The 14,983-nt window shown below is 41.4% G+C and overlaps 1 protein-coding gene across 1 annotated transcript in view; it reads right to left on the reverse strand.

Moving 5' to 3' along the window:
• The window catches only part of LOC103297417 (sulfotransferase 1C4-like), a 47,568-nt gene that overhangs the window by 8,924 nt on the left and 23,661 nt on the right, over positions 1-14,983 (reverse strand). The window contains exons 3-6 of the mRNA XM_008154113.3: positions 11,491-11,588; positions 6,917-7,043; positions 2,761-2,855; positions 952-1,126 (exon numbers count right to left, since the gene is read on the reverse strand). Coding sequence (XP_008152335.2) covers positions 952-1,126; positions 2,761-2,855; positions 6,917-7,043; positions 11,491-11,588 — 495 coding nt within the window. The remainder of the gene's footprint in view (positions 1-951; positions 1,127-2,760; positions 2,856-6,916; positions 7,044-11,490; positions 11,589-14,983) is intronic.

Consider the following 14,983-nt stretch of genomic DNA (forward strand, 5'->3'; position numbering starts at 1 on the left):
AGTGCTTGGCAGGCACAGAATTCCAGTGGAAAGTAGTGAAGAGATCTTGTGCATCTGATGTCCATCTTAGCCTAGGGCAGAAAATCAGGACATCCTGAGGAAACTAACCTCGAGGAATTCTCAGAAATCTCAAAGCGGGATCTGAACTCTCCTAGTCCCTAAAATAAATAGGTGCTGGCACCATGTGTCCCTAAATCTCTGAAGGGCGGGGAGGTCCCAGTTCCATCTGGTTTACACGAGTAGTAGTATTAGGATGAAGGTAGCTTATCGTCAAAATTAAAAAAAAAAAAGATAGACATCATATCAAGTATTTTTTCCAACCACAATTGTATGAAACTAGAAAATAATTTATGGATATTTCACAAATATTTGAAATTTAAAGCATACTTCTGCACAACTGATGGGTCAAAGAAGAAATCAAAAGGACATAAAAAATCTTTAAACAAATGAAAGTGGAAACACAACATACCAAAACTTACAGGATGCTGCAAAAACACTTCTAAGAAGGAAATGCACAGTGTGATAAATGCCTACATTAGGAAACAGAAAGATATCAAATAGGTGACCTAATTTGACACCTCAAAAAGCCAGAATACTAGCTTGAGAGGAATACTAGCCTCCCAGAGATTAAAGACTTTACTTGAGAAATAGTTTTGGGTCAAATACATTTTTGAAGCTCTGAGTTAACAAAATTAAACAAATTTCTTCTCAGAAAATGTAATATGCTCATGTGCTTTAAAGGGGGCAGTGTATGTTTAAGTTTGTAGTTTCCCACATTTCTCTGTGAGACATGCTACATGGTCTAGGTCCCTTAATAAGGCTTTAAAGAACTCACTTAAGAAAACACTGTACATAGTGGATTCACTGAGCTTGAATGTTAGGAAACGATTTTATGAATTGATAATGTTTTTCCTATTATCAGAGGAAATACAAAGTGCATATATACATCACCTTTTCTCATGAATGGAGAAAGACGATGATTCATTTGAACATCATTTATGTAGTTGGTCATGGGGTTCCTTTTCATCACATCAAATGAAGCGTTATAGACAATTCTGTCTAAAACCTCTTCTTTTAGGTTCTTCCCCAGGAATTTCATAACTTTTCTAATTTCACGTTTTGGGTCCTAAGAGGGAGAGTAGAAGAAATGTAGTAGATGTTTTTATATATAAGGAAAAAATGTAACAATGAATAAATCTTAAAGAATTAAGCATTGGGATAATGGTTAAACCATTTAAAATCCTATTAGTTTATGTTTAAAAGTAATTCTAATAAATGTAATTCTATATTTAAATTTATGAATGTAAAATCAATAAGCGTGTACATATAAAGTGCAACTGTATTAAAGCCCATTGTGTTTCATACTGTGCTATAGCCGATGCTAAGCGAACAAACTGAAAATTGTTTTATTTGGGAAGGTTATTATTTTACTTCACTTTTACAGGTAGCAGATAAGAAGCTGTTTGAGGGAATAGGTAACAGTCGTTCAAAATAAACAAGACAGGTCTCCTCCTTGTGATTGGAGAAACACACACATATGGAGCCCACATTTCTCTGGCTTTGATGTCTGATGACTCTGGATCATTGCTTATTCCTGACTCTGGACATGTTGGGTATACCTGTTTACAGAGGGACCTCTTGAGAGTCCCTTACACTCTGCAATGGGTTCCTGCCTCATTCAAAAGTGAAGAAAAGGGGTCCGGCCACCATTCGCTGTGGCTCTTTCAAATAGACAGAGGGCTATGCTGGGGGAAGCAGAGGGCGATGCTGATACTTAGGAAAGCTGCAGAGAGCAAGTATGGCCCCAGCCAAACATTTGGGAGGAAAGAAGCAATACATTATTTCTACCCAGAGTAGAAGAAAAAGAGAGGCCATGGTTAATGAAGGAAATGAGTTTGTAATCCATGTCATAAACCGAGGCTTGGAGAACCATGGACCAGTCAGGGCTACATTTGCCAGGCATTTATTTTACATATAAATTTATGACAGACTTTGAACCAGAGATTACACATGTTGCTAATGGGGAACTTATTTAAAATGACAAAACTTTTAAAAAATATTTATTATTATTGTTATCTTTAATCCTCACCTGAGGATATTTTTCCATTGATTTTTAGAGAGAGTGGAGGAGAGAGGGAAAGACAGAGAGAAATATCGATGTGAGAGAAACACATCAATTGGTTGCCTCCTACATGCGCCCTGACCAGGGCCTGGGCCAGGGAGGAGCCTGCAACCGAGATATGTGTCCTTGACCGGAATCAAACCGGGGACCCTTTGTTCGATGCTCTATCCACTGAGCCAAACAGGCTAGAATGACAGAACTTTAATATACTTTTTAAAAAAGTGAACAAATTAAAACAGCTCTAGTCTTCCTTAATAGTTCTTTCCTTTGAAGAGTCCTAATTCTTTTCTTTAAAAGTCAGAACAAATGATGGGGGCAGGTAGAGATCCTGGAAGGAGGAACCTGGAGAGCTAAAGAGGGAAAAACTTGTGGCTAAAACAGATCTCTTCCATGCTTCTGAATGAGGTGGGAATTGGCCCTAGAGTACAGTGAGGCCGGCAGGAAGAAACAGGCTGTGGAGTAAGGCAGCTACTGTACTGGCACCCTGTTTGGAGCTTTGTATGTCACATGGCAAGGTGGTTGGAAAAGTTGAAGGTGGCATGCAGAATATTTTGCATATATAGACTTTTATACATTACTTTCCTTCATTGCTGTCATAGATCTGTAACTCAGGAAAAAAATTCAAGTATATTTCTTACTTTCATCATATCTTCATAGAAGAGATAGAGAATGGGGTGGCTCTCTTTCTTCTCCCACCAGCCTTTCACGTGATCAAACCAGGAACCCCAGACCACTGGAAGGAAGACACATAAGTGAGAGTAGGAAAAGACAGAAGAGAAAATGAGTTGTTTCCTCAGAACACAAATGGAAGGTGTGGTTGATCAACACAAGAGCAGAAGAACTTACTTTTCATACATTCTATATCCATATTCTGCATTACTTTTCTTCCTTTTGGAAGCTGACAAGATTACGCTCAGGCTCTAGAGCCTACTGGGTTTGAATCTCAGTTCTGACACAGCTGTATCACCCTGGGCCAGTTACTTAACCTCTCTTAGCCCCAGTTATTTTAATTCTCATCTCTGAAAGAGAATCAATAATAGTACCTACATCATAAGATTATATTAGGATGTGTTAATTTATCTGCAGAGCCTACTATGTGCTCAGCACCATCCTAGGTATTGGGGATAGAGCAGTGGACAAGACAGGTGGAAAGTCCTATTCTGAAAATGCATCTTGTAGGGGAGACAAATGAGATAAATGTGAAATACATAGTAAATGATATCATAATGCATGTTTAGGAGAAAAATAATCAGAAAAGGAGAGGGAAAATGTTGGGTTTATGTAGAAGGTTTAAATGTTCATAGTCTTGCCAGAAAAGGATTCTTTGAGAAGGCAACATTGAGTAAAAACCTGAAGAAGGAAAGTGCATTCCTGGCAGCGGGACAGCAAGGTGAAGTGCTGGGGCAGGGACTGCCTGGTGTTTGAGGTATGGCAAGGCAGGCAGTGGGACTAGGACAGAGTAAGAGAGGGGCAAAGGAACAGGAGAAAAAATGTGAGCGGAAAAGAGGCCCAACCCTATAGGCCTTATGGGTCACCGTTCAGGCTTAGGCTTTCACTCTGAGTGAAATGGGATAGCGTTGGTGGGCTTTGAGCAGAGGAGTGAGGTGGTCTGACTTCCCTTTTAACTGAATCCCCTTGGTTTCTGTGTGTAAATAGATTGTAGCTTGGCAAGGTCAGAAGCTGAGAGATGGGACAGGGGCTATTAATTTTTCCAGGGAAGGAAGGTGTGATGGTAGATTGGACCAAAGTGGTTGGAGAAGTGCTCAGGATAGGTAAGATTCTGGATATAGTTTGAAGGTAGGGTTAACAGATTTGCTGTTGGATTGGATGTGGTGGGTAAAAAGAAAGAGGCTCAAGATAAGTTCAAGATTTTAGGCATAAGCAACTTAAAGCACAGTCACAATTAACTAAGATGTGGAAGCCTCCAGAAGGAAAGACAAAAGTTTGGATTTGGATGTGTGAAGTCTGAGATGCCTCATAGTCATCCAAATGGAGAAGCCAACGAGGCAGCTGGGTCTATGTACCCAACACAGGGTGGAGGCCAGGAATAGAAGTGCAAATCTGTGGGTCATCAGCAGATGGATGACATTTGAAACTAGGAGATGATTGGGATAACCCCAAATCTGCTTCATCAGGGGTCTCTCTCTCTCTCTCTCTCTCTCTCTCTCTCAGAACCCTCCAAGGTTTTGATTTCCAAGCTTTCAGCATGGTGTACAACTTACCCTCACACAGGATGAGGAGTTGAAACTACACTCAGCTCTAATTTAGAAAGATCCATCTATACCTCAGCCCAGTCCCATGCTCTCAAATTCTTCAACTAGGTCACTTCTTTGTCAAAAGCATCTGACATCACTGTTAGAACATCCACTGTGAAATTTGCTGAAGACATTAAATCAGTAAAAACACCTCAGGGTATAAATGGATCATTCTCAAAATCTTACTTAATAATAGACAAACATATAAATTGACCTTACCTCCACTATGCCCACAGCCAATCAGGAGTGAGTATGCATATTAACCTGACAAAGATGGAAGTGGGTGGGTGGGGTGGGATGCCTGCCATGAGGGGGGGAGGGTGCCGAGGGAGCTAGAGGAGCGGTGCTCCGGCTGGGAGCGAGGACTTGCCGGCTCCCGGGTGGCGAGGAGTGAAGCCGGGGAAGGAAGGCCTATTCTTGCATGAATCTTCGTGCAACGGGCCTCTGGTGTATCTTATAAGGAGCAAATTAGCAATAATAGCTTTTGCCATTTAGGATTATAGAAATCAAATGGCAATTAAGGGCATATTTCTACACTTTACTGTGGACTAGTGGAAAATAATACTTTAAAAAATATTTTTATTGATTTCAAAGAGAAAGGGAGAGGGAGAAAGGTAGAAACATCAATGATGAGAGAGAATCATTATCGGCTGCCTCCTACATGCCCCCACAATTCAGGCATGTGCCCTGACCCAGAATCTGAATCATGACCTCCTAATTCATAGGTCATGCTCAATCTATGAACCACACAGGCCGGGCATGGAAAATAATATTTCATCAAATTTATTCATAATTATTTTAGAGGTATAGGATTCAACTATAGGAGAACTGTAGAGGGCAATTATTTCTTCATAGATCAATATAAATTATTAGCAAAAGGATTTCAGACATAAACTTTGAGCTTAAATAACCAAGTAATGTAGTGCAAATGCTTAGGTTTTAATCATGCAAAGCTGCCAATTCAACTGCAGAGTACAAAACAATTTGCTCTTATATTTATATTATACCTCCCAAAAGGTATAAACTTGAAAAGGTTTGCTTAAATTACGTTTTTTAATGTTTGAAAAATCTTGTTCCTATGAAGTATTCAGATATACGCAAGAGTAGAGGCGATAGTATAATGACTGTCCATGACCCATTACCCAGTTTCAATAATTTAATCACTTAAAAAAAAATATATGTATATATATATGTATATACATGTATATGTATATACATATATACATATATATGTATATGCATATATGTGTATATACATATACATATATGTATATACATATATATACACATATATATGTATATGTGTATACATATATATGTGTGTGGGTGTGTATATATATATATGTATATATATATTATTATATATATATTATTGATTTCAGAGAGGAAGGGAGAGGGAGAGATAGAAACATCAATGATGAGAGAGAATCATTGATTGGCTGCCTCCTGCACACCCCCTACTGAGGATCGAGCCTGCAACCTGGGCATGTGCCCTTGACTAGAATCGAACCTGGGACCCTTCAGTCCGCAGGCTTACTGCTCTATCCACTGAGCCAAACCGGCTAGGGCAATTTAATCACTTTTTAATGGTCTTCAGGAGAAGGACTGATGTATTTTTTAAAATATATTTTATTGATTTTTTACAGAGAGGATGGGAGAGGGATAGAGAGTTAGAAACATTGATGAGAGAGAAACATCGATCAGCTGTCTCTTGCACACACCCTACTGGGGATGTGCCCGCAACAAAGGTACATGCCCTTGACCGGAATCGAACCTGGGACTCTTCAGTCCATAGGCTGACGCTCTATCCACTGAGCCAAACTGGTTAGGGCAGGACTGATATATTAAATGGTCTAATAGTATTTCAGATTTAGAAAAAATCAAGAATCTTGTGGTAACTTAGTTTTGACACTGGAAGCATGATTGCAAGGCCATACATTTTTGCACATGTAGTTTGTTACTTTGAAGCACCATGGGCCACCATGTTACCAACTCATGATGGTCATGGTTAGAAAACTTGATCATGCACAAAACCTTTCTCTCCAGTTGAACATGTAGGTAATTGGGAAGACTTTAACATGGCAGCCAAATACATAGGATTTGAGCTTAACTAGGCTTGCCTATGTTCAAATTCTATTCCCTACTCTTGCTAACAGGGTAATCATCAGTTCTGTAAACTCAGTCTCAATTTCACCACCTGTGAATTATGGATATTATTACTGTAAAGATTAAACAAGCAAATGCATGTAAACCATTTAGTATAGGTTTAGAGTTGGAACCAACTTTTATTATAGCTGCTTTCCCTACAGTACAGTTTTGGCTTTATTAAGTGGACATATTGTCCTTGGACACAGATACACTGACCACCAGTGACAAGTAACCAGAGCTATGCCACATCTCTCAGGAATGTTGCCTCTTATCTTCCACCCCCTGTAATCAGAGTTTCTTCTGTGAGTGAATTTTATAGAAAGAAGAATTTTATGAGGAAACTTTATCCTCTGCAGACATGGGTAAGACTGGTTCCTTCCATTTGGCTTACCTTTGCCTGACAGGAATGTTTCAAAGTACTGATCCCAGCTTCCTGGGTCTGGGAGTCCTTTGTTCATCTTTTGAAAATAGTAGTAGGACACCATGTTGTCCTTGACATTCCTTGCCACATAAATTATCTAAAGTGGTCAGAAGAAATGAAAGAAACAAAATGTACATGAAAAAAGATTTAGAAATTGAGCACTTAACGTGCATAACACCTGTCTGTGTTCACAGACCAAGTTCTAAAGGCCACAAATACATTTTTGTTCTCTTCCACTCATCTTCCCATCAGCCAGTATGAACTTGTAAATATGAAAATCTGATCAAGTGGCTCCCTTGTGTAAAACTTCAATATCTGTTCATTGCTCTTAGAATTAAGTAAAACTTCTCAACCTGATGTATAAGGCCCTGTGTGATCTGATGTATAAGGCCCTGTGTGATCTGTCTCTAAGCCAGCTTCTAACTTCCTTTTGGTCACTCCTTCCGCAGTAGCACTACTTTTCAGTTCTCTAATCGTGTGGCCATTGTTTCCAGTGTGTCTTATTCTGCCATTCCTCTCTTAAACCAGGAGGTCTTACACTGATGGACATCAAGAGGACTGTGTCTCTCCTTTAAGTAGCAAGCAAAATGTGGTATAGGTGTGTACTTTGACAGAAGTGAAGACATGACTTATTTCAGATTCTCAGTAGGGTCTGTGATCACTGAAACTTAAAAACCTTTAATTTAAATGTTGGGGGTTTTTAGAGCTCTGTTTGAGGCCTATGTTTATTCTCATTTTGTTCACCTTTTTTGCCACCTTCTTCTGTTGTTCTAAATTTCACATATTTATGACAGATTTGTTCCCACTCTCCTAAGCTACATGCTTTTATATCTATACCTGAATGCCTTTCAGGCATTTCAGACTTAATGGGCTCAAAATTAAATTCATATTCAGATAAACTTACTCTTCCTCCTTCATTCACTTTTTTCTTTAATGGTACCACTACCAAACAATTAAAATCACAAAATCATACTAGATGCTTCTTTTTTAAACTCTTCCAAGCCAATCCTTGACCAAGTACATAGATTCTGTCTTTTCTTTACATTTGCAGTTCATCTCCTTACTGCCCATATTTAATTTTTAAAATTAAATTTATTGGGGTAACATTGGTTAATAACATTATATAAATTTCAGGTTACAGTTCTATAATACGTCATCTGTATACTTCATTGTGTGCTCATCACCCACAGTCTAGTCTCTGTCATCATGTATTTGACTCCTTTTAACCTCTTCATCCTAATTCAAGTCTTCCTAATTCCTTTTCTGGACTATTGCCACCATCTCCTCATTGACATCCACTCTGTCTTAACCCAGTTTCTTTCTTTCTTTCTTTCTTTCTTTCTTTCTTTCTTTCTTTCTTTCTTTCTTTCTTTCTTTCTTTCTTTCTTTCTTTCTTTTCTTTCCTTCCTTCCTTCCTTCCTTCCTTCCTTCCTTCTTTCTTTCTTTCCTTCCTTCCTTCCTTCCTTCCTTCCTTCCTTCCTTCCTTCCTTCCTTCCTTCCTTCTTTCCTTCCTTCTTTCCTTCCTTCCTTTTTTCCTTCCTTTCTTCCTTCACCTCACCAGAGGATATTTTCCCATTAATTTTTAGAGAGAGTGAAAGGAAGAGGGCGAGACAGAGAGAAATATCGATTTGAGAGAAACACATTGATTGGATGCCTCCTGCATGCACCCCAACCAAAGCCAGGGCTGGGGAGGAGCCTGCAACTAGGTACATGCCCTTGATCGGAATTGAACCTAGGACCCTTTGGTCTGCAGTCCGATGTTCTATCCACTGAGCCAAACTGGCTAGGGCACCCAGTTCTTTTTGCCCCTCCACATTAGCATGTCCCCATGGCATCTTTCTAAAATGTAAATGGGCTCATTAATTTTCTTGTTCAAATTCTTCTATGTGACCCAAGTAGCCTATACGGTCCAAACATTTAGTATGGCAACAAGGTCCTTCACTTATGATTCCAACCTTTCAGGCTTCATTTCTGGACTTAAATGTACCTTTTAAGTACAAGAGTCATGGCTCCTACCCATCTGGTAAATTGGAATGCTCTCCCATCTCTCATCACTTGGCAATTTCCTATTTACTTCTCATGATCCTCTCCTCTGTCACCCTTGCCAACACTCCTTGTCAAGGAATGAAGTACTCTCACCTTTCTGTCCTCAGAACACCTTACCTAGTTCTTATGGTGTTTTACTGTTATCCTCAACTCAGCTCTGGTTCTTTCTACACTACCAATATATTGACATTGGTCTTTAGTCATTTTCCCCCCTGGACCCAGATCTACAGAAAAATATATGCAAGGTAGAGTGATGAAGGCTCTGGATACACCCAGGGATGGTATAAGGTGTGGCTCTTGACAAGACTGTTAAAAGGCACAGAACTATTGCATGGAGAGGGAAGGCCAATGACTCCTTTGGCTAATTGCCAAGAGCACATCTGCAGATTCTCTGTAGGTAAGCACTTCTTTAGACTACAAGTCAGCAAATGGTTTCTTGGGGCTCTGAACAAGTTATAATGAGATCTTTAGGGACCAACTCATGATATATGACAAATTGCCAGTTATAAAAACAGTCATGGGCTTTTTTCCCCCCTCTGGTAAGTGCATTGTCCACTGTTATAGAGAAGACAGGCAAGATAGGGGTGGGCTGCAGCTCTGGGGATGGAGGTGAGGGGGCACAGGACTTCCCCCATCAGAAGAAGTGGTTGTGGGATCCAAATAACAGGATGAGCAGTGGGAAGAAAGCAAAATAAACATCTCAAAGGTCTTTCTCTAATATCCTTCGCCACAAAAATCATACTGACCTCGATTACAGTATATTTCCTGTGAGTCAATCTTCTCATCCCCAGGCATGGCTGAGGCCCAGGTCTCCCCTGAGCAACTAGGACAGAAGACCTGCTGTTCTGTGCTCTTCCCACTTCAGTTCACCCCAATCCATTCAGCGCCTCAGCCAAAATCCTTCAACTCATCCCAGACTCCTTTCAGACTCTCACACCCATAGCCTGTCTGACAGCACCTTCTTTCAGCCCTACTTTCAAAATATATGGAGAGTCCATCCATTCCTCCCCTTGTCCCACTGCTGTCTGCTCTGTCACAGCTGCTAGCTGAATCTCTGAGAAACCTAAAATAGATCATGTCCTTAGCCTGCTTAAAAAAAAAAGTAATCCTATCTAATAAAGAGGAAATATTAAAATTGACCATCACACCATCACAAAGGTGGCAGCACCTATAGCCACAGATGGCAACGACCAGGCCCCTCAGCCCCGCCAGAGTCCCACAGTCCTTTCAGTCCAGCCGGGCAGGTGGCAGGCACACGGTGTGGCTGGCCCTGCCCTAAGCCCCCCAGCCACACAGGGCCGGCCTGAGGCACAGGCAAGCCTCGGATGGTGGCTGCCCAGCCAATGTCAAAGGCGCAGGCAAGCCTCAGATGGTGGCTGCCAGTAGCCCAGGGATGTCTGAGGCTCAGGTAACTAGGGATGGCTGAGGCTTGCACTGCCAGCAGTGGCAGCAGCAGAGGTGTGATGGGGCATCGCCTTCCTCTGATTGCAAGGTCGTCTCCTGCCCCCGAGGGCTCCCGGACTGTAAGAGGGGGCAGGCCAGGCTGAGGGACCCCCCGCCCCTCCAGTGCATGAATTTTCATGCTCCGGGCCTCTAGTGGGGATATAAAGTTTAGCATAGGGATTATAATCAATAATATTGTAACAATTATGTGGTGTTAGATGGGTACTAGACTTATCTGAGTGATGACTTTGTAAGTTACATAAATTCTAATTACTCTGTTACACACCTGAAACTAATATAATATTGTATGTAAACTGTAATTGAAAAATAATAAGATGTATATGAAAATCAATTTGTACACCTATAGACTTCAATATATAAAATAATTTTTATGTTTACAAAAATTTGATAAAATTATTTGGTTTTATATCAGGTCTCGGAATGTTTAGAAGTTGTAGGCACCCTTAGATGCTTGAAAGAGGCAATTTAGCTACAAGTGAAATAAAGTGAGAAGATAGTGGATCTCTTGGTTTGTAAGATTCCACCAATGAAATCTGATAGCTTAAATAAATGCTCATTACCTCAAGGCTAGGAGCAGGCCAACAGAGTATAAGTTTAAGAAGAACGTTGTGGTTGTAGGAGGCATAGAGTAGGCAGCATAGAGTAGTGAAAAGATCATGGGTTGTTAGGTCAGGAAGACCTGTGTTTGCAGCCCATCACTTCTATCTTCCAGGTGTTTATCATTGGACAAGTTGTGTGACATCTCTGAGCTGTAGTGTGGTCATCTTTACTCCCCTTTATGGCATTATTGAGGGGCTGAGGATGCTCATAAAGAAAGTTAATAGATGTTGGTCCTCTCCCTCTTCTCCATGTAGGTGTAAACTAAGCCCATCCTTATCTATGAGAGATGAAGAACATGGAAGATAATTGCAGGTCTCATGATTGATTCCTTGGTGCTCCTGGTAGACACAACATGGGGATGACTGGACCATTGTTCTAACACAATATTCTTACGAGGAATATTTATCTCTGACTATTTTCTGCTTCAAACTTACCTTACAGTTTTTCTCCCAGAAGGATGGAGGTAGTAGTTGCACAGGAAGATGAGTTTTCAGTGTCCTCGGGGAAGGCATTGCATTAGCCTGGTCAATTCCTGAAAAATTATACTGGCTTATTATTTACTTTTTTAAAAGTTGTTCTTTCTTTCTTTTTTTTTAAATATATTTTATTGATTTTTTACAGAGAGGAAGAGAGAGGGATAGAGAGTTAGAAACATCGATGAGAGAGAAACATCGATCAGCTGCCTCCTGCACACCCCCTACTGGGGATGTGCCCGCAACCAAGGTACATGCCCTTGCCGGAATCGAACCCGGGACCCTTGAGTCCGCAGGCCGACGCTCTATCCACTGAGCCAAACCGGCCTCGGCAAAAGTTGTTATTTCTTATGCAATTGATTGTGTCATTTTTTTCAATTGTGACTTTTGGGTTTGATGTCATGTTTAGCCTTTTGCCACTCTTAGATGATAAGAGCATTCTTCCCTGTTTTCTTTTAGTACTTAGTACATTGTGTTTCATTTTGTATGTTAAAATCTTTGATACATTGGCCTTCACTTGGTGTCCTATTTATTATGAGAGGCCTGGTGCATGAATTCGTGCACGGCGGTTGGGGGTAGAGAGAGGAGAGACCAAGGGAGGTTGGCTGTTGGCCCCAAGGAGGGAGCCAGCCCTTGGCCTCCAGGGGAAGGGGGCCACATCCACTGCCACCCACCCCTGGTTCCCTGTCTGAGCCCGTGCCCAAAGTCCCCAGCAGGGTCTGGAGAGGAGGTGACAGTCACTGGGCCAGATGCAGAAGGAATGAATGTTGGACGCTGATACCACTGCCCTGAGCACTGCACAGTTTCCTGCCTCTCCCACACTACCACTGCAGTGGGTGGGTGGCCCCCAGGGATGGGAGAGGACAGGAGCAAGACAAACCCTAATGTCAAGGGCTCACTTTCAATAGATTGCAGCGAGGGAGCTGCTCTGCTATGTATGCAACCCCAACCCAGAAGCATGTCTATATGAATGGTTTAGCAGGGGGTGCCAATGAGGGCCAGCTGGCCTGGGGGAGGGGCCACGGGAGGTTGGCTGTGGGAGCACACTGACCACCAGGGAGCAGCCCCTACATTGAGCGTCTGGCCCCTGGTGATCAGTGCACATCATAGCAACTGGTTGTTCCAGTCGTTCGGTCATAATGGTTGCTTAGGCTTTTATATATATAGATTGAGTCCCCCTATCTGTTTCTCATCTCATTAACCTTCACTAACCACAGCAGTATTGCTCAGCATTAGGGGTTGTTGACAGAGATACAAATGAGGACATTGGTCATAGACCATCCAGAGCATGCCTACATTATATTTTAAAGTTACTATTCAAATAAAATAATCAAGAAATTATTGTAGAGTTGTTGAGGACTTCCAAAGATGTGTCTACAGATAGCCTCTAAGATTAAACCCAAATTACTTAGTGTGACCTAGAATACATTTCAAAATTGGTCCCCAGGTATTTATAACCCTCACTTTTGCCACTTTTCATCAATGACCCTGGTTTGACTCTTTTGAAAACATAGCACATGTTAGGCTAATTCAAAAAAACAAAAAAGATAAAACAATGATCATTAATTTGTTAATTCACTTTTCAAAGATGAGTTCATAAGTCAGTTGTTTTAGATTAAATAAGAATAGATTCTGGGACAGATAAGATGGCGGCTGGCAGGGCGGAGATGAGGGAGAGGAAGTGAGTGTATGAGGGAGAGGAAGTGAGTGAATGAGGGCCGGCAAATGCACCACCACAGTCGCATATTTCCAAAGGGTAGGCACCCTGAGCCCATCTATTCACAGGGCGCTCGTGGGGGCCACTGTGAGCTCTCGCTGGGTGTGATCTTGGACAAACAGGGACGCTCTCTCCCCTGGCAATAGAAATTCTGTGTTCACTCATTCTGGATACCTGCCCACAAATGCCTCAATTACACGGCTTTAGTGCCAGGGCCCTTCAGAGTGCTTCAGTGCCCGTCGCTGGCAAATGCACCACGGGTGCCCCTGTGAGCCGCCACTGGGAGCACATGCCTGTCCACCACAGGTTCAGCAGCAAAATCTGAGTCTGCCCACCCTACAACTACAGAACTCTGGACACCACAGTCACGCCTTTCCATAGTTCAGACCCCCTGAGCCCCATCATCCCAACAGATGGTTCCTGGGTGCCACTATGAGTCCCCGCTGGACACATGTGATTTCAATCAAGGGCGCAAGACAGCAAAAATTGGGACACCCCCCTCCATGGCTGCTGACTTCTGGGCACCACAGTTTCTCCTTTCCAGCTCTCAGGATTACTTCAAGAGAACCCAAATAGCTCAAGTAGGGAGTTTCACTAGATTACCAAGCCCAGGAGACCTGAGAGATAACACCAGTAGCACCATCCCCAAAAGAACCTGGGTAGCAAAGCAATCGGGTCTACAATTAAAACATTACAGCAAAACATGGGAAGACAAAAAAGCAATCCCCAAAGGAAAGACAAAGAGGAATCACCAGAAAGGGAGTTAAATGAAATTGAGGCTAGCAGCATATCAGAGAAAGAATTCAGAGTAATGGTTATAAGGATGTGTAAATGGCTGGATGACTAATACACAAAACTCAATGACAAATACACACAACTCAATGAGAATTATAAGGAGCTGAATTAGAATGTCACCAACATGAAAAGGTGAGATGAAGAACAACATAGCTGCAATAAAGTACACAATGGAAGGCTTAAGCAGTAGACTAGAAGAGTCTGAGGACCGTATCAACGAATTAGAAGACAAGGTAGGAAAAAGCACACAAACACAGCAGCAACTGGAAAGAAGACTTAAAAAGAAAGAGGAAAGACTAAGGGAGCTTTGGGACAACAAAAACGAAACAACATTCACATAATAGGGGTACCAGAAGGAGACAAAGAGAAGCAAGGAATAGAAAACTTGTTTGAAGAAATAATGTCAGAAAACTTCCCTGATATTGGCAAGAAAAAAAACATGCAAGTCCAAGAAGCACATAGAGTCCCAAACAAGATGAACCCCAAAAGATCAACACTAAGACACATCATAATTAAATAACCAACGACAAAGTAAGAATCTTAAAGGCTGCCAGAGAGAGACAGAAAGTTACCTACAAGGGATCTCCTATTAGAATATCAACGGATTTCTTAACAGAAACACTCCAGGCCAGAAGGAATGGAATGAAATATACAAAGTGATGCAAAGCAAGGGACTGAACCCAAGAATACTATACCCAGCAAGGCTATCATTCAAAATTGAAGGTGGAATCAGAAGCTTCACAGACAAAAAAGGGCTAAGGGAGTTTATCACTACCAAGACAGCAATGGAAGAAATGATAAAGGGACTGCTGTAAAAAGAAGAAAGAGAAAGGCAGGAAGAAACACAAACATTGAGGATAAATATGACAACAAACAAGTACTTATCAATAATAATATTAAATGTAAATGGATTAAATGCACCAATCAAAGACATAGGGTAGC

The sequence above is a fragment of the Eptesicus fuscus genome, chromosome 9 (genome assembly GCF_027574615.1).
Source record: "Eptesicus fuscus isolate TK198812 chromosome 9, DD_ASM_mEF_20220401, whole genome shotgun sequence".
Lineage (NCBI taxonomy): Eukaryota > Metazoa > Chordata > Mammalia > Chiroptera > Vespertilionidae > Eptesicus > Eptesicus fuscus.